The 17,830-nt window shown below is 45.8% G+C and overlaps 5 protein-coding genes across 5 annotated transcripts; 3 read left to right on the top strand and 2 right to left on the bottom strand.

The window, feature by feature from the left end:
• Nucleotides 1–5,745: 5,745 nt before the first annotated feature.
• Nucleotides 5,746–6,185, bottom strand: LOC6588736. The gene has a single exon (XM_002014897.2). It carries the CDS (start codon nt 6,118–6,120, stop codon nt 5,884–5,886), a length of 237 nt encoding a protein of 78 aa, XP_002014933.1. The 5' UTR covers nt 6,121–6,185; the 3' UTR covers nt 5,746–5,883.
• Nucleotides 6,121–6,510, bottom strand: LOC113565839. Its single transcript, XM_026989173.1, has 2 exons — nt 6,356–6,510; nt 6,121–6,287 (listed from the first exon to the last, which is right to left on the bottom strand). Exons 1-2 carry the CDS (start codon nt 6,406–6,408, stop codon nt 6,188–6,190), a joined length of 153 nt encoding a protein of 50 aa, XP_026844974.1. The 5' UTR covers nt 6,409–6,510; the 3' UTR covers nt 6,121–6,187.
• A 1,729-nt stretch (nt 6,511–8,239) lies between these two features.
• On the top strand, nt 8,240–8,534 carry LOC113565840. The gene is made up of 2 exons (XM_026989174.1): nt 8,240–8,342; nt 8,412–8,534. Exons 1-2 carry the CDS (start codon nt 8,299–8,301, stop codon nt 8,512–8,514), a joined length of 147 nt encoding a protein of 48 aa, XP_026844975.1. The 5' UTR covers nt 8,240–8,298; the 3' UTR covers nt 8,515–8,534.
• Nucleotides 8,535–8,558: 24 nt separating this feature from the next.
• Nucleotides 8,559–8,915, top strand: LOC6588737. The gene has a single exon (XM_002014898.2). It carries the CDS (start codon nt 8,572–8,574, stop codon nt 8,836–8,838), a length of 267 nt encoding a protein of 88 aa, XP_002014934.1. The 5' UTR covers nt 8,559–8,571; the 3' UTR covers nt 8,839–8,915.
• A 5,731-nt stretch (nt 8,916–14,646) lies between these two features.
• LOC6588738 (UDP-glucuronosyltransferase 1-3) lies at nt 14,647–17,229 on the top strand. Its single transcript, XM_002014899.2, has 6 exons — nt 14,647–14,695; nt 15,373–15,640; nt 15,700–16,085; nt 16,146–16,344; nt 16,394–16,842; nt 16,920–17,229. Exons 1-6 carry the CDS (start codon nt 14,670–14,672, stop codon nt 17,209–17,211), a joined length of 1,620 nt encoding a protein of 539 aa, XP_002014935.2. The 5' UTR covers nt 14,647–14,669; the 3' UTR covers nt 17,212–17,229.
• Nucleotides 17,230–17,830: the final 601 nt, after the last annotated feature.

Below are 17,830 nucleotides of genomic sequence, written 5' to 3'. Positions count from 1 at the left end.
ATATGTACACACATATACATGGGTACATACATATATTCAATGTACTTCCGGTGGCAGGGGCAGGGGCAGGCCAGGACCTCTCTCTGATGGGTCGCCTGGTTCGGGTTTTTGAAGTTGCTTTCAAGGCCCTTTGACAGTGGCCACGGCAACGGATAATACACACTTAATTGCTCAAAATGATGCGATTGTGGAGCGATGCATATGCCACAAGGGCACACACACACGCACACACACACACACACACACACCACCCGATTCGACGAATGGCAAGCTTCGTCACAGCTTTTTTTGGCGCGCTGAATGGGCAGAAGGGCTGGGGGAGTGGGCCGGGAGCTACCTACCCTGGTTATGTATTTAAGCCACAACAAAAGACACTCGAAAGCATATCATTGGCGTTTTGTGACGAGCTCCGTGCACATGAACCGTAATTGCATTTAAAGGTTTTGCACTCCTCTCCGCTCCTCTCCGCTCCCATTCCCGACCCCCCACCCCACTCTCTCGACATGTGGTTTCGTGTGTATGAAAACATGCAAAATGTGGTTCACAAACGACAGCAGCCATCGATGGGAGAGAGATGGAGTTGGTGATGGAGTTTGGGTGCAGCCATAGAGGCTCGATGAATCACCTAAGAGAGATCGGAATATTTGGAAATTATGGGAGGAGGGATAGCCAATGCTAAGACTGAGATCTTAGTTCTACCATTTACTGGAACATTGATTTTCTTTAAAGGAATACAAAAAAACCACCAAATAAAATATATAAAAAATGTATACTCTACAGAAACTTCGTATGGGCTTTATAGAGAAACAAACGGGAACCAAAAAGAGCGGGAAACTTGAGGCAGTATATATTTATTCTTCCGATTTGTATAACCTCTTTGCCAGAATGGGTTCGGAGCCGGGAGACCTTCTTCCTTCTTTAAATTATCAGATAATCTGTAGAGCCACTACTACTTAGCTGCCCTTGCTCCCCTTGCTGCACACTTTCCCCACACCCCCACTTCAGCCCTGGCTCCCTCTCCCTCTACATTTTCTTCTGTCTCGACCCACAAAAAAGCAACCGCAGTTCTGCGTTTTACTCAAGTGCCTTCCACACACCACACTCCATGTACTCCATATTCCACACTCCTCGGCTGGCACTCCACTTGAGCTGGCACTCCACTCCCCCCCCGCCAGCCGCCATCCGCCATCTCCCCCGGGGGCATCAATTGCGACTCGCCTCGCCATTGTTTCAATTTCCATGTCGATTTGGTTGTTTTCATTTTGATGACCTCGCCGCCGCAGCAGCAGCCGTAGCATTCTGGAAATCTATAAATACTGGCAATCATTACGGGGGTTTCAAATTTTTATTGCATATTTTATAAGAATCTGAATCGGAATCCGAATCCGATGGTGGAACAGAGGCAGCAGCCTCAGACTCCGGGACCCCGTACCGTCCCGTTCCGTACCGCTTCTGCCAATCCAATTGTCATTCATGACAGCTGTCGATCAGAGGTCGGCCAGAAATGGCGGCTGAAAAACAACAAAACTGAGGAGGAGGAGGGGGGAGGGAGGAGGAAGGGAGTGCGAGAGAGAGAGAGAGAGGGGAGTTGGTTGCTTTTGATTCACAATTTTACAAATCTCCCTCTCCGCCAGATCTCTCTCTCTCTCTCTCTCTCTCTCTCTTTCTCCCTCCCAGATTGAATGGAATTTTTCTCTGTTCTGCGTTCTGTGTTTTTTGTGTAATTGCCACCTTTTGTTTGGTCAAATGTTTGGCATATTTTGTAAATTATATTCCCCCGTGATAGATTTGGATTTGATGGCGGCATTTGCATATATTAATGGAAGGTTATCCGATATAAGAAGCGTGAAATATGATGTATGCAAATCCCTAATAATAATGCTGGGATGGAAAAACGAGGACTCTGAGTAGAAGAGCACTTGATTGACATGATATGGGTTCGGGGATCTGCATATCTGCCCACAACTATCCACTAAGGCTGATCGAATATCATATCTAAATATTAATAGAAGAATATTTATTCAATCCACCAGCACCAGCATCGACAGCAGATTCAGGCCTCCATTTGCGAGTGCAGATCCATCAGTGCGACGAAACTTGGCTCAGATTACCCAGCAATAGACATAAAATCAGGAATGATAGAGATACATACGATTTACAAGACCTGATTGACTTGACAAACCACTCAAATCTTTACTTCACTTAAATAAAAGAGTCCTCAAAGAGACTCTAGATATATTATGGATTTACTTGATTGATTGTAGGAAAATCTCATTCGAAGAACCCCAACAACCACTGCTTAAAGGCTATTTTATTTAAGCCACCTTGAAGTGGGAATCCGCTTTTCGATCCTCCTCCAAATGGACCGATTCCACTACCAACCTAAAGAACATTATGCAAGATCCATAAAGCTTTTTGTTGAGTACTTAAGGGGATGGAAATTGAACATGATTTAGGAATGTTTTTGTATTCTTTATACGATGATTAACCCGTAACTAAAGTATTCTATAAACGAGGGGGAACGTTGTGAGTTGCTGCGGACACCGCAACTCTACGGTTATACCCGATACTAAGTCAGTATGGCTCTCCTCCGGCAGACGCCGCTAATATTTAACGACACGACAAAGAGTGCGTGCGAGAGAGACAGAAAATCAGTCTGAGCGTGACGTCACGCGCTGCGTAGCCACTGCAAATTGATTTGTTTCCTTTCGCTATAAAAATGATCTGATCTGATCCAGATTCAGCAATCTGATAGATATGGTCGGTATCTATGATTCTGCGTTTTTAGTTTTCTCGAATCTGCAATATTGTGGATGCAACAGATTTTCGTCCTTTGTGGGGGCGGACGGGGGTGGGGCGAAATTTTAAGATATACGTTTTATAGTGAGATCTAACAGAAGTGCGGATACCAAATTTGGTTACTCTAGCTTTAATAGTCTCTGAGATTTGTGAATATCCCCAGATTTGCATTCTTTGCGGGGGCGGAAGGGGGTGTGGCGAAATTTTGAAACAAACTCGTCTCGGTCCGATATATTAGGAGTGTGGATACCAAATTTGGTTTCTCTAGCTTTTATAGTCTCTGAGATCTAGGCGCTAATGTTTTACTCTAAGCAAAGCCGCCTATACTACGTGTGTGTTAGAGAGAGACAGGGCGAGAAAAAATGAAATTGTTTTCTTGATGCTGGCTATAATAATAATACGATCCAATTCAGATTCCGCAGTGTATAAGATATGGTCATTCTCTACGATTCTGCGTTTTTGGTTTTATCTTATCTTTAAAATTATGGATGCCACAGATTTTCACCCTTTGTGGGGGCGGAAGTGGGCGGGGCAAAGTTTTGAAATATTTTTGTAGCAGTGACATATCACAGAAGTCTGGATCCAAAACATCGTTGCTCTGGCTCTTATAGTCTTTGAGCATTAGGCGCTGAAGGGGACGGACAGACGGACAGACGGACAGACGGACAGACGGACGGACGGACAGACGGACGGACGGACAGACAGACATGGCTCAATCGACTCGGCTATTGATGCTGATCAAGAATATATATACTTTATGGGGTCGGAAACGATTCCTTCAGGACGTTACACACATCCATTTTCACCACAAATCTAATATACCCCAATACTCATTTTGAGTATCGGGTATAAAAACCCAAAGAGAATACTCAACTCCCAGCGATTTTTGTATATAACAGAAGTAACATATTACTATAAAAATCATGCAGATTGCTTCAGTTCTGATGGATGTTTCATTCGATGATCATTGATCCTTCATTTATTCAATTTGGATAGAATATTTTGCCTATTATTGAATACCATTCACTTTGTATCTACCCACATATCGTCTCTGCATTCAATATGATCAAATATCATGCATTGAACGCCCTTCCATTGCCCGCCCTTACCCAGGGCAATCAATTTTCAGTGTCACACCTTGCCGCAGAGCCCAGGAGCTCAGATCTGTGTCTGCCATGTGGCAATGACATTGTCATGTGCCAAACAGGAACCCAAAAACACCAAAACACCTTTTGGCAAATGTCAACGCCCGTACATTATCATCGTCATCCTCCTCCTCCTCCTCCTCCTCCTCCTCGACGTCGTCGTCGTTCTACACAGGGTTCGAGTACATTCAAATATAATTCGAATGCTGTTTGCTGGCGGAGACATCCGCGACGTGAAATTTGCCGACAATTGTTTTGCAAGCGGGCGCAACTCCTGTGAGTCCCTGCCCCTGCCCCTGCCCTCTACCCTCTCTCGCCCTGCCAGCCTCAGTAGAAACATCTGTCGGATGTCGTCGGAAGTTGTATCTGACGGCACGCCCCACACAGCAATCAACTTAGAGGAGAGTAGAGTGGAGTGGAGTGGAGTGCCGCCTCGATTTTTCACTGCAAGCTGCTTGGAATATCTCAACATCTCTCTCTCTGTCTGTGTCTGTGTGTGTGTGTGTGTGTGTGTCTAGCCCGAAGTTACGGATATTATTCATAATTTTCCAACGTGCCACTGTGACATATACCATCAGATGCCGAAGAAGGAGGAGGCGGTGGTTCATGAGGGTTGTCTTTCAGCGGAAATCAGTTTTTCTGGCTGCCTGATAGAGGGCCAGGCCAAGTCTCTGCCTTGACCATCCTCATAAGCTGCAGAGGGCAGGCAGGGCACGTGCTGTGGAGGGAAAAGGAAAACGGGAAAACAAAACCCAAAGGAAAGCGAACATTTTTGTGGGTTTTCTGTGATAATGACGTGATAATTGCTTCTGTCGCCGGGATAGATCAGAAAGAGCGTTGTCCCGTTTCGGGAAGCCTTGCAAGTGACACATTCCATATAGAGAGGGGGACGGGGAGACGTTTTATAGCAAAGTTCAAAGGACACCTGCCGTGCGGTTTTAATTGCATCGCACACCAAAAGTGACAAGGAATCTTGCGAAGCACAAGGACCGCCTGGCGCTAGGAAACAAAGTAATTACAAGGCCAAACACACAGACAGCCCACCACCACCCAGGGGGGGTGGGGGGAGGTGGGGGCCAGGCCTTAAATTAGATGGAGCGCACAACACAGACATCAAGTGTCGCACATTGACAGCTCCAGGATCCCACACAGCCGAAAAGGATACGGTTGGCTGGCCCAAGGGATGGAAGAAGGAAAGATTTCTATTAGCGCCGTCAAGGAAATCGTTTTTTTCCTAATAGCCAGCGCCGCCACGTGTCCTGCCCTGCTCGGTCGTGCGTCAAGGCAAAGGACAACCGCAGCATCCCGAAAAAGGGAACTTCCTGCTTGGGCCCTGCCCAATACAATACAATTGAAAAATTATAAAAATTTCGCACTCCGTAACGAAAACCGGACGTCGTCCTGCGGTCCTGCACTCAGAGATACACTTGTTCCCCAGCGCAGGACACGCGTCCGCCAAGCGAGACGCCAGACATCATCAATATTGCAAGAGTCCTGCCTGGGTTCGGTCGAGGACGAGGACGAGCCCGAGCCCGAGGACGAGGGCGCATATTGAGGCTGTCAAATAAGCGTGGCTAATGTCGATTAAGTGCAGCACTCCCTTCCAGGCTTGTAGAGGGTGGTTGGCTCCCAATCGCGCTAATAGCCGCAATTCATGCAAATGTTATAGACACTAATATATGCGATGGCATAAGTCAAGTGGCAAGGTCAAAGGCGGTATGGGCGGATGGATGGGGGAGGCTTGAAAGGTGGCTTCCTGGATTTCATAAACCTGTGTCCTTTTCTGGCGCATCTTTTGTTGTTTTTTTAATTTTTGTTCTCCAATTGGAATTTAGATTATTTGTTGCCTTTTTTTCGCGTATCACATAGCAATACTTAAGTCCATTAAAAGTGTACTACAACTAGTCCTTAGAAGGTCCCTTTGGTCCCTCCCCCCTGCCTAGGAGAAGTGCATGCCATTGAACTGCTCGCGATCGTTCTGGACCATATTGTTGTACTTCCATTTGTCCGAACTGGAGGCCTGACTGCTCCAGGCGCCCGAGCTGTGGCTGGGCTTGCTGCTGCCCTGCGATTGCGACGAAGAGCGGGAGCGGGAGCTCCCGGACCCTTGCCCCTTGCTGGAGTGATTGTCCTTGGTGCTGGTGGTGCACTTGTCGGTACGCTCGGTGTAGACCATTTTCGAAGATTCCTGCCAAATGTGCGCCTTCAAATGCGTAGAGATTGAGGGGTAGACGGCTCCTGATTCACGGCACAGACTGCAGCAGGGTGAGCACTTTGAGTTCCTTGTTGTTGCCCGAATTGCCCGTTCGAGATCCTTTCCTGGACGACAGACACTTGCCTAATCTGTTGAAGAGAAGTCGAGGCCTCAATGACAAAGGACCATCCAGCCATTTCATTCAAATGCTAGTTACCTTGATTGTTTGAACAATTTCTGTTTGGAATCCGTTCTAGTAATTTTTGGCATTGACACAGAACTTTTGCTACTTGCACATTGGAAAGGAAAGAAATTTAGCCGCTCCTGATCCACACACACAAAAAACTGCACCGCTCGTCTTGCTGTTGGACTTTCTACTGAGACTCGAGCGCGTACCGCAACTGGTTTAAATACGATCCACGCTCCAGCGCGATCACATCGATCGGTGTGAGTGCACTGTCTGGAGTCTGCTGGAGGAACTGCGTCACTGCGTTCTGGGTAGCCGCCAGTGGCAGCTGCAGGCCGAAAGCCCAGCCACTCTCCCTCCCCCAAATAGCACCCATCCGGTGACCTCAGTCTGGCGGCACGAACCCGTTCGTCGTTCCGACCACAATGCAAATGAGAGTTATCAACCAGACTGGTTTTTATCAGCGAAACATTCGCAAACAAGTCACCTGAACACAGCTAGGGGTAGCACGACAGCCAGCTACCTCTTAACGGAGTAACACCCGGCAGCTTTCCAAATGCCTCAACCATGCAACCTCTCCGAAGCAATGGGTATCAATGGGAGATACCCCAAAACCCCGAACCTGCTACTGCTCACGTAGTATCTGCCCCACTGTTGACTCTCCTCGAACACAATGATCATCATTGAGACCGGCCGGCTAGTCAACTACCTTTTGATCAGCAGCTCTCAAAGGTCTTTCCCTCCGAAGGTTCTGTCCTTAGCAGAACCGATCTTTGTAGCGTGTGGGTCCTATCCTGTCTGGCGTTTCTATGCAGATAGCTGCTTATGAATATATGTATAATGAATATGTAGATGGGCTGATCATGCGACACAGAAATTTCTTATGAAAAGTCTCCCCTGCATTGCATCAGCCAATTCGAGACAGCTCGAAAGCCAGTTGCCAGTTTATAGTATTTTAATCTGTTGTTGTTTACCTATATAGACAACCGATCTGAGTTATGCTGGAATCTATATGATGTTTGGGGGGAAGTAAGAGCAAGCACAAGAAGGGTGGAATAAGTTTGGGCACTCGGATGGGATAGAGGAGGATCTATACTCCCTTCTAAAAGTCCTTTCGGATTATGTTTTCTTGATCTTATATCTACAGATTCCCAAAAGTCTCATGATCCCTCTCTCTCTCAAAATAAAAGGCTATTCCCTATCTCTAAACCCCTTTGAAAACCCCTAAAACAAGTCGAACCAGCTAGGATTCCAGACCCCTATATGTGCGGACTTTGACCGTCTAAGCCGGCACCTTTAAATGTCAAACGTTGCACCGGACTGGAATCTTATATAGCCGCAATATTTATATGTCTGCCGAAAAATATTCCGCTGATCCAGACACATGGCTAACTAATTAAAAAACGTGGCCAGACATTCAGAAAGAAAGCCAAAAGACAGGTTTCAGAGATCGCATTAGAAAGACGTTCAGAGATCCCTGTGGAAAGTTTATATAAGGCCTAAACCGATGTGGAAGATGAGCACTTTGTGGCGAATGTTTCAAAGGCGAATGCCAAGGCATTCGGCATTTCCCCCTGTTTATCCTTTGGGGAAAGTACCCTGCTATGTGGAAGTCCCCTGCATTTTATTTGTTATTGTTTGGGCCATCAATGAGTGTGCTCTTTACGGGTGTCTCTCTATGGCGTCTGACCGCGTGGCAAGTGGGCCCGTTTCATTGACGCAAAACTCTTGTGGCGTAAACAAGAAATTGGGCGCATGTCTGGCCAGGGGTTTTGCAAACAACGAATGTCTCTGACGGTCGAAACTAGTTTCGGAAGCACGCTCCGGCCGCGTGATGATCGGGGTGTATCGGCCGTATAAAAGCGGAGCACACACGTCGCCTACGAACACACCAATTCGTGGAGCTTTCGCAGTCGAATCTTTACACAGATCTTATCCAAAATTCACCCAAACGTACAGCAACAGATGTGTCAATGAAGACACCGGACACCAAAGCGAAGCTACTCAATAATATTAGGTGAGACCCCGCTTAACCTATAACCCAGCTTAAACTATAACCCCTCCCCTTCTCTGTTTCTCGTTGTAGTCTCTCCAAGCATCTGTCTTCGAAGAAAGGCGGCTCTCGCACTAGCAACTGCGGCAATTGTCTGGAATTCTCCGTGCTCACTCGCCTGTCCAGTGTGCCCTGAATCCCCGCTAAAAGACCAGCTCATCTGTGCTCCAATTTGAAAAACCCCCTCGACAAGATGGTTCACCAGACTCGTACGCCCAGCAAGGCCATCCCGGCCAAGCACCTGAGCCCCATGCGAAACGGGGACGCTCTGGGCGGAAAGTATGCCGTTTCCAGCAGTCCGGCGGACAGTTTCCTGCGCCACAACAACAACAACGGCAGCAGCAGCAGGCTCACTGTCCACGGCGGACACCAGGCGGCGACGGCGGCGGCGGCGGCCTTCAAGTACAACAACATGATCAGCAACAATCGGGAGCAGTTCAATGCCCTGCACTTCTGCTGACGGATGCGGAGAGACCAATCATTTGGCCAACATTTGTTATAAATAAATTTATACACAAATTTGCACAAAAAAATTAATTACGTTCCGTTTCATAAATCGCAGCCACGTGGCCTCGCAGATTTTCCGTTTTTGCCAAATTAAATTACATCGCGAGGCGCCACACCAGGCCGCACCAAGCCTAAGCCCTCCTCCTCCTCCTCGTCGTCGTCGTCGTCGTCATTTTTCATTGTTTGCGGCTGGCTGCCGTCTGTCTGCCTCACTTTGTCACATGCAAATGTTTCGTTGGATTTGTACGATTATATTTCGCACATTTGATATTCGGTTTTTTTCCATTCAGGCGCCATATTTTCACATTAGCGCAGAATCAAAAGCTTTAACATTTGCATAAATCTTCATTAGTTTTTGGATGGGTTTGAGCCTTGGTTTGTGGACTTTGGACTGGGCGTTTTTTGGAACTAAAGAATGGAATGTTCTGCAAAGAAAATGTGGCTTCTAGTTGATATAGTTCTAGAACAAGGAAGGACTTCCATAAAGTCGGTCATTGGGTCAGTGCACAGGCACTAGCGATGTGGTGGGAATTATGGAATAAATTAAATCTTATGGAATACAGATAAATCTAATGTGAGAGTATATTTCAAGAGAGAGTATCATAGCTTTTATAGAGTTTGCCTTAAACTATCATTCCATGAGTTACAGAAAATATAGGTTTTCTTTTGGAAAGAGTTGTATATATTTCTTCTAGAGAAAAAATTGTAGATCTTTAATGATGACTGTATGAAATCGCAACAAGATGTTCTGGAACTTTCCAAATTGTATACCATCTGTACCACAACGAGACCTTTGAGGCATTCCCCCGAAAACTCTGTCCCCCTACAAATTCCAAAGAGGAGGAAAACCTCTCAAACACCTGAGTACTGGGCCCAGCTCTTAATGATAATCGCTGGACGGGTATGCAAATAATAGCATAGGCACCGATCTGAACTGGTTTCCAAGCGGATCAGCTGTTGGATCATTAAAATAGTTTGAAACAGAAGCGATGGATGACTAAAGTGTTGCCAGGCCCGGGCCCGGGCCCGGGCACCGCAGGCAGATGAAAATTCCCACAGACCGGAAGGACTTTGGACTGCGAATCATGCAGAAGCCACCGGCCACCCCACCGAAAGCCGGATATTACCCCACCCCCATTAAAAGACAATCTGTTACATCGAAAGCGCACAAATCATCGCCAGCCACAGATTTTAATGCCCCAAAAACATTTTTATTATTCCAGTAAATTAAACGCTGAGCGTTTCGAAAGTGGATTGAGCCGTAGGACACTCCGTTTTAGACGGGGAAGATCCTGTCGCTTGGGTGGGTCGTCCATCGTCGTCGGGCGTCGACAGTCATTAAATTATCACACATTTAACATCAAAAACAATTGAAAAGTAGCGCAGCACACACAAAAGGCAACCCTCGGACCACCCTCGACCCTCGACCCATGACCCAAACTCTCACCCGCTGCCACCCATGGCACCCCCATCCCATCCATCCATTCGCTCATCCAAGAACTTGGGAACTTGACTTTTACTTTCACCCCCGCAAAGTGTTTCCCCGTTGCCCTGTACCCCTGTTCCCCTGCCGCATTACAAGCTGAAAACATGGTTATTACATCAGTAAATGCCAGGCAGCAGAGGTCTAGAGAGCGAGGGGGGGGATTGGGTGGTGGTGCCACATGTGGGCGTTGCAAAACGGGCGATGGATGGATGCTGTCTTGTGATGATTATGACAGCATGACGACGAGGACAACTCCGAAACGGCATGGAACCCCTCGGACACTCTCTCTCCCTCTCCCCCTCTCTCTCTCTCTCTCTGCCGGATATATATAATGTCTAATTTAGCTTCTGTTTTTGCATTGTGCAATATGACGACCATTAGGGGTCGAGTGGGTGGGGTAGGGAAGAAGGGACGATGACGGGGCAGTAAGTGACGATAAATCATAAACGAAACATCAATTCCAGCACTTGACCCTAAAAGGAACTCGACTTCCAGCCGCGTGGTCCAAAGTGCTCTTCTGCCGATGGTGGACCTTTAGAGTGAAATTGTTTAAAGGAGATATTATCCTTTATATGGCATGTCCTGGTCACGTGCCGTCAACTTTATTTTCCTGCAAATTAATTAATTGCCAAAAGCCGAAAAGAAGAAGCCCAAGAAGATTGATTAAGAGACAGAGTCGCAAAGTCCCAGAGTTCCAGAGTCCCAGCGCTAAACCCTTCAATTGTGCTGTCAACTTATCTATCACGCCAACATCCTGAAAGGATCTGCATCTACCTATAGCGCTCTCTTTCTCTCTCTCTCTCTCTATCAGCCTTCTTCCTTTTGCTGCTTCGTTTTGATGATTTATCGACATTTTCGGGCGGAAATCGCTATGCCAAAAGCCAAAACGAAATGAAACGTTTCCAAAGCAGACAAGAGAGAAAGATTGAGGGCAAGAGAGAGGGGAGATACACAGACTGAAAGAGAGAGAGGGAGAGAGAGAGATGGGGCAAAAGTTGCAACAGGAGCAGACGTTCCATGTTCTTGAAGCGGAAACGCAATCGGCGCACTGCCAAAAATAAATTGATTACTGTCACGGAAATAGCTAAAGCAACCCCTCCCCCCACCCCCACCCCCCCACACACACACACATACACCCATGGCTTCTGTGCTCCAAACTTTGTTAATCGATATATTCACAATACACGAAGACGCGCGACACCTGGCGGCTAGAGCTCTAGTCGGAGGCGAAGGCGAAGTCGCAGGACCCGTAAAGCCGCTTAAATCACAGCCAAAAGGGAGGGGAGTGGAGTGGAGTGGAGTGGGGCCAAGGGTGATTGTGATTGGAGGAGGTGTTCGTATCACTTCCTGTCTTCCACTTGCCGTCCCACGTTTATAGATCACGTGACTTGGCCATAAATAGTTTGGCCCTGTCAATTAAAGACACCTGTATGTAAGAGCCGGGCTTAAGAGGAAAATGTGGGGCGTATGGCAGGGTAGACAAACACGCACCCCCATTGTTCGCACCTTTAATTTGTGCGTGAAAGTGGTTAAGGGGTGAAATTGAAAGAGATGTTCCTACATGCGAATAACATAAGTAAAATATATGTATTTAGAGTGCAAATTGTACTAACTATCGCTATTCCTAGGATTCGCGAGGCAACTTCCCCTTTATTCTTCGCCTAACCTCAACTTTCTTAGGCTTTTCGTCAGACAAACCCCCTTCCACACTTCCGCTCAACTATCTGACGCCAAAGTTCTGTACAGGCACCACCCAAAAACCCCCTCACAAAATCCCTTATGCCCCTAGGACCAGCGACAGAGAGCGATTGACTGGTAAGGCGGTAACAAATGTATTAGAAACTTTCTTTGTATAATTTCCGCATTGGCCCGAAGTCGAAAAAGGACTGGGATACGATACGATACGGATACGAGGCATTCACTTCAAATTGCACTTCCGTGCGAAAAATTGCTTATCGAAAAGTTTTCATTTTGATTTGGTGTCGACCTCTTCCACTCGTCGTCCGGAGTCCGGAGTCCGGAGTCCGCAGTCTCTGCCGACAAATCCCAATCCGTGCGACTATCAATGGAACGACGTCAGTCCCCGCCCTCCGATGGGGTCGTGTCGTGTCGATAAAGTTTGCACCTATTGTCATTTTATTGATTTGTTATAAATTTCACACATTCGCATGCGCTCTCTCCTTTCCCTTCCACACACACTCGCTTATCTTTCTCATGCGCTTCTATTAAATGTAAATGACTGGAAAATGGCATTGGCCAGGGCGCCCCGCCCCCAATTTGAAACGGACACGCGCCGCATTCGGTAACCCTTTTTTGGGAGCGCTTATCTGTGAATTTTCAATAAGATTTCCTATCATTTTAAATTCCATTTTATTGCCATCGAAATAAATGGCCAAAAAGAGAGTGAAAGGCAGAGCTTAAATGTCAAGACGTTAAAATAAATTGATACCGGAAAATGTTATGCCTTTTTGGAAAAGGAAAAGTTGGGAGTACTCTTGCAGGGGGTATATGAGTTTTGCCAAAGGATTTCCAGGACTTTCAATCCATGTACGAGTAGTATATCTTTTCAGTGTCGATATCTATCCGAAACTTTGGGACAGACGACTCCAAGATTCCACTCCAAAGAGTATCTAGAACATCGGTCTGCAGCTCTTTCATTTACTTCTTGTTCCAAACTTCCCCGATGCTTATCGATTGCGCCAATGGCAACACCTTGAAAATGCTGAGGGAAACACATCTGTTGATGCTGCCCGGAAAATTGTGAAACGTCTCCAGCGACTTTTCCTAGTCTTTCTTCACACTTGATTTGATAATCTGTCGTAAATTTTCACTTTTCACTTTTCACTTGTGAATTGTTCACAATTAAGTCACACTTTTAATGACGTGACGCAAATATTAAAACACACGCTCCTTGGGAGCGGACATGGACTTTCAACCCCCTCATCATGCCTGCCCCCCTGTTTCCAGCAACGACAGCTGTTGACGTGAGCCCAGCCAGCGTCCAGTCGGAAAAGTCGGAGAAGTCGGAAAAGTTCTTTCCGTTTCTGTTTCTCTGTTGTGACTGCTGCGCTAATTAGGCGAGACGTGAAAATTTTTGCTTATTATTTTCCCTAAATTTTAACGACGGCCACCATTTGGAAGATATTTTATATGGTGCAACATTCTGAAATTAGTATCTCAGAAATTACGATTATTGTCAGAAGTGAATTTTAATTAGCAAAATTCAAAGTACTCAAACGGAGTGACTGTGGAGATGGAGAGGCATGTCGAATCTTCGACGACAGTCGGAGTGAGGAGTGCTGTCCATTAGGTATACTTTATGGGAGTTCCGAAAGCAGTTCCTGATTGCTGTTGGGAAATAGAAATGGGACTTTGGAGCATAGGAAACATAGGAAAAGGAAAAATATATCACATTGTTCACGCCAAGATCCATCTACACTTATTAAAGAACTGACTAAATTAGTAGCTAGTTCTTTATACTTTATTCTGAAGAAAACAGACCTTTGCTGTTCCAATATCTGGGACTCCAGTGTATGACCCGACGTCTGAAAGTATGCCATGCTAACTACACCATACAATATGTAGAATTACATGATCGACAGGTATGTGTATATTACACATGTCGAATTCTTGGAAAGCCAACAAGATTCTACATTTGACATCAGAAGGGCGCATAGTGTATCTACATCTACATGTTAAAGATCACTAATTTTACATTTTAATTCAAATTCTTTTAGATATTCCAGAACTTATCATTATAGTATATGATCTACCTTGCGCTAAGATTGGAACCCATACCAATATCATTTCATTAACGATCATTCATTATGGATTATTGATCAACAGTAAATTCTGTATAAACTCCTAATGAATATTTTCCATTGTTCTTACCTCCTATTACCATTACTATTACTTACTACTGTATTTATTTGAACTGAAGGCAGACCTACTCCATCATCGTGTTTATATTTTCGTTTATATAATTTGCATATTCATCAGCCTTTAGCTCTCCCTTTGGTCGCATCCAAGTACTCGATTGGGCAATCTAATGGCGCACCGCAAATTGCTCATGACTGGCATGGCACTGATCTGATGGAACGGTTAGGTGAGGTCGGGTTCGTTTGTGCATATGTGTGTTCATATGAGACTCTGTTGCCGTTGGAAATGCGAAACTGCAACAGGGCAGCAGCAGCCTCTGATTCGCGCCTGAGCCATGGCTGTGGCCGTTGCAGTTGCAACGTTTTTTTGCTTTCAGTTGCTCGCGGATCGTGGCTTTAACAAGTTGAACTTCTATAATCATGGATAGAAAAAGGAACTCGGCGATGTCAGTACCAAGTGTCGTAAAATCTTCAGGGACATAAATCTAAGACACATTTCAATCCGCAAGCTCGATGTGTAATTGCTGTATCAAGTTTTATATCAAGAAACATACAAAGTTGAAGGAATTAACGACATAAACTATCGGGTGTGGCAAGATCTGATCATGCAAGAGAAAATATACAGATATCTTACACTTTTCTGGGTATCAATAGGGAGTGCTTCCACAGTGTTCCTTCTTCTTCTTCTTCAGACTCCCCTCAGACTCTATTACTTTCCATATTAGATACTAAAATATCTAGAACACATAAATCAAAGACCTATTACCATAGACAATAAAGATCTATTACAAGATGGAGATAGATTGGCCTACAACGTCGCTGACAAATTGTCTTTAAGCACTTTTTGAAACCCATAATTATATCGTTTGGGCGGACACCTCTTAATGGCCGCAACATTGTGTGGTAAACGCTTGTGTCGACAAAATCCCCTGCCAAGTGGTCCAGGTCTGGCCAAAAACAATTGCCAGCTAAATTCCGGTCACGATCTTAGCATATATACTTAGACAAAAGCATTTAAGCTGCAAGTGCAGTCAGACGGCGTCGCTGCTGCCGCTGCAGATACAAATGTATCTCCAGGCCTTTGTTTCCACTCAGTTAACTTTGATCTTTTGTGGGGCTTCAGGTTCAGGTGGCGCCGGACCACGATGGCATTTCTGGGGGTGCTGCTGCTGATGCCTGCGATACCCAGCGAAGCCGCTGAAATACTGGGCCTGTTCGCACATCCGGGCAAGAGCCACTTTGAGTTCTTTCGACCGATATTCATGGACCTGGCCAGACGTGGCCACAACATCAGCATGTACAGCTACTTTCCGCTGGATCAACCGATGGCCAACTATACGGACTATACCTTTAAGGGATCGCCACTGCTGACGGACGTCATTGATCTGATGGTAGGTACGACTGCAGAGAGGAGAGGATCAAAGAGAAGCTACATAGTTTTGCCCTCAAGGAATTCGAAAAAACCGAGTGGAAGCCCTGGGGTCTGCCCTACAAGATACCCACCTACTTCATGCTCCACAATTGGGGCATGCGCTTCTGCGATGCGGCCCTGAACTCGTCTCTGATCGCCGATCTGCTCAGTTCTCCGCTGCGCTACGATCTGATCATCCTGGAGCACTTTGCCAATGACTGCATGACCGCAGTGGCGCATCTGCTGAATGCACCGGTGATCGCTCTCAGCAGCTGTGCCATCATGCCCTGGCACTATAAGCGCATGGGCACACCCCATATCAACCCGATTATGCCCATGAACTTTCTGACCTACACGGATGAGATGGGGCTGGTCGATCGTCTGAATAATTTCATCCATTTCCACACAGTCAACATTTTGTACGAGTGAGTAGCGGAATCCACCCTGACCTACAAAGTTATCTCTACTTTCTCTCTCTCCCCCAGATGGATTACCCAACCAGCCACAGATGAGTTGATAAGCCAGAGATTCGGCTTCGGACTGCCGCCCGTCAACGAGATTGTGAAGAACACCAGCCTGATGCTGATTAACCAGCATTACGCCCTGACTGGTCTGCGTCCGTATGCTCCCAATGTTGTGGAAGTGGGCGGATTGCACATAGGTCCCAAGAAACCCCTGACACCGGTGGGTAAAGCCACCCAAAGATTCCTCATCTACCATTCGCTTCTTTTAGGTACTGAACAAGATCATGGAGGATTCTCTATCCGGTGTCATATACATCAGTTGGGGTTCCATGGTCGATCCAAGCTCGCTGCCGGATCATAAGCGTCGAGCTCTGTTCAAGAGCATTGCCCATATGAAGGACTACACCTTTTTGATGCGCTGGAAGAGCGGGAAACCGTTGCCACACGACAAGCCCGGCAATCTTTTCACCTTCGATTGGCTGCCGCAACGTGACCTGCTGTGCCATCCCCGGGTCAAGGCATTCATCTCGCACGCCGGACTCCTGGGCACCACGGAGGCGGTACACTGTGGCGTTCCGATGCTGGTGACGCCCTTCTACGGGGATCAGTTTCTAAATGCCGGTACCTTGGCACAGCGCGGCTTCGGTGTCATTGTTGACTTTGGCGACTTCGATGAGCATCACATAACCAGGGGACTCCAAACCATACTCGATAAAGGGTAACCAGAAACTCTTTTCTCTCGCATTTCCATTCTTCGCCAGTAATCTTAGTCTCCGACTCCATAAATGTTTACAGATTCTCCGATAATGTTCGACGCTCGGCAAGGGCATTCCGGGAACGACCCCAGTCCCCCCTGGAGCTGGCCATTTGGTGGATCGAACATGTCGTCGATACACGTGGCGGACTGCTCCTCGAAGGCAGGGCCAGGCATATCAGCTGGTTCGTCTACAACTCCATTGATGTTTACCTGATCTGTTTGGCAATCATTGCCATTCCACTTATCACCATCTGGCAGCTGGTTAGACTTTTACGGCGAACTTTGGGTATATTGAAAGTCGTGAAAAACAAGAAAACAAAGGTCCAATAAAATCAATTAATGAAAACATATTATTCATGCCTACTATATAGTATATGATAGGCACTCTTTATTTAAAATTCATTGATAATTCCATCTTCTTATCTTTGGAAAGAGTATAAGCTCGTTTAATATGTATTATCAATGATCTATAAAACACTTATTATCCAAAACCTCACAAAGTTCATCTCTCATGTGTCAAATTACTAAAAACAAAAAACTTTCCCTTTTGAATCGAAAGATACATTAATCATCCAATCGCTTCTTTCTCTGTTTCTTGATCTATAAACTTGTTGGGTGCTATATATAAGTATATAACCCAAATTTGATATTTTAGAGTAGCTAAAAACACACGAAAACAAAAGAACAAAGCTTCCGTATTGAATATTTAATAACAATTGATATTGAGAATAAATAGATTTCAATTTCCATTTCAAGCTTTACACAAAGTACAATGACAATGAGAAAAGGTCATTGATCTAGTTTCGTAACATTTTAATGAACCAATCTTAGCCCCTGAAATGAAAATGAAAAGCTCTAGAATGTTCAAGATATACATTTTATGTACATAATATACAACACAATATGTATGTATTAAGGAAATATAGATATAGAAACGTTTCCTGTCCAG

Source organism: Drosophila persimilis, unplaced genomic scaffold (assembly GCF_003286085.1).
Source record: "Drosophila persimilis strain 14011-0111.01,24,50 unplaced genomic scaffold, DperRS2 tig00000191-arrow-pilon, whole genome shotgun sequence".
Classification (NCBI taxonomy): domain Eukaryota; kingdom Metazoa; phylum Arthropoda; class Insecta; order Diptera; family Drosophilidae; genus Drosophila; species Drosophila persimilis.
The sequence above is the reverse complement of the archived record's forward strand: the minus strand, read 5'-3'. Positions and strand labels throughout refer to the sequence as shown.

Excerpts from the sequence above, each read along its gene's own strand:
- LOC113565839 (XM_026989173.1), bottom strand. The coding sequence starts at position 6,408 with ATGCCAAAAATTACTAGAACGGATTCCAAACAGAAATTGTTCAAACAA. Across the intron at positions 6,288-6,355 it reads AAATTGTTCAAACAATCAAG|ATTAGGCAAGTGTCTGTCGT; the intron begins GTAACTAGCATT and ends TCTCTTCAACAG.
- LOC6588736 (XM_002014897.2), bottom strand. The coding sequence starts at position 6,120 with ATGGTCTACACCGAGCGTACCGACAAGTGCACCACCAGCACCAAGGAC.
- LOC113565840 (XM_026989174.1), top strand. The coding sequence starts at position 8,299 with ATGAAGACACCGGACACCAAAGCGAAGCTACTCAATAATATTAG. Across the intron at positions 8,343-8,411 it reads AAGCTACTCAATAATATTAG|TCTCTCCAAGCATCTGTCTT; the intron begins GTGAGACCCCGC and ends TTCTCGTTGTAG.
- LOC6588738 (XM_002014899.2), top strand. The coding sequence starts at position 14,670 with ATGGATAGAAAAAGGAACTCGGCGAT. Across the intron at positions 16,345-16,393 it reads CCAAGAAACCCCTGACACCG|GTACTGAACAAGATCATGGA; the intron begins GTGGGTAAAGCC and ends CGCTTCTTTTAG. Across the intron at positions 16,843-16,919 it reads CAAACCATACTCGATAAAGG|ATTCTCCGATAATGTTCGAC; the intron begins GTAACCAGAAAC and ends AAATGTTTACAG.
- LOC6588737 (XM_002014898.2), top strand. The coding sequence starts at position 8,572 with ATGGTTCACCAGACTCGTACGCCCAGCAAGGCCATCCCGGCCAAGCAC.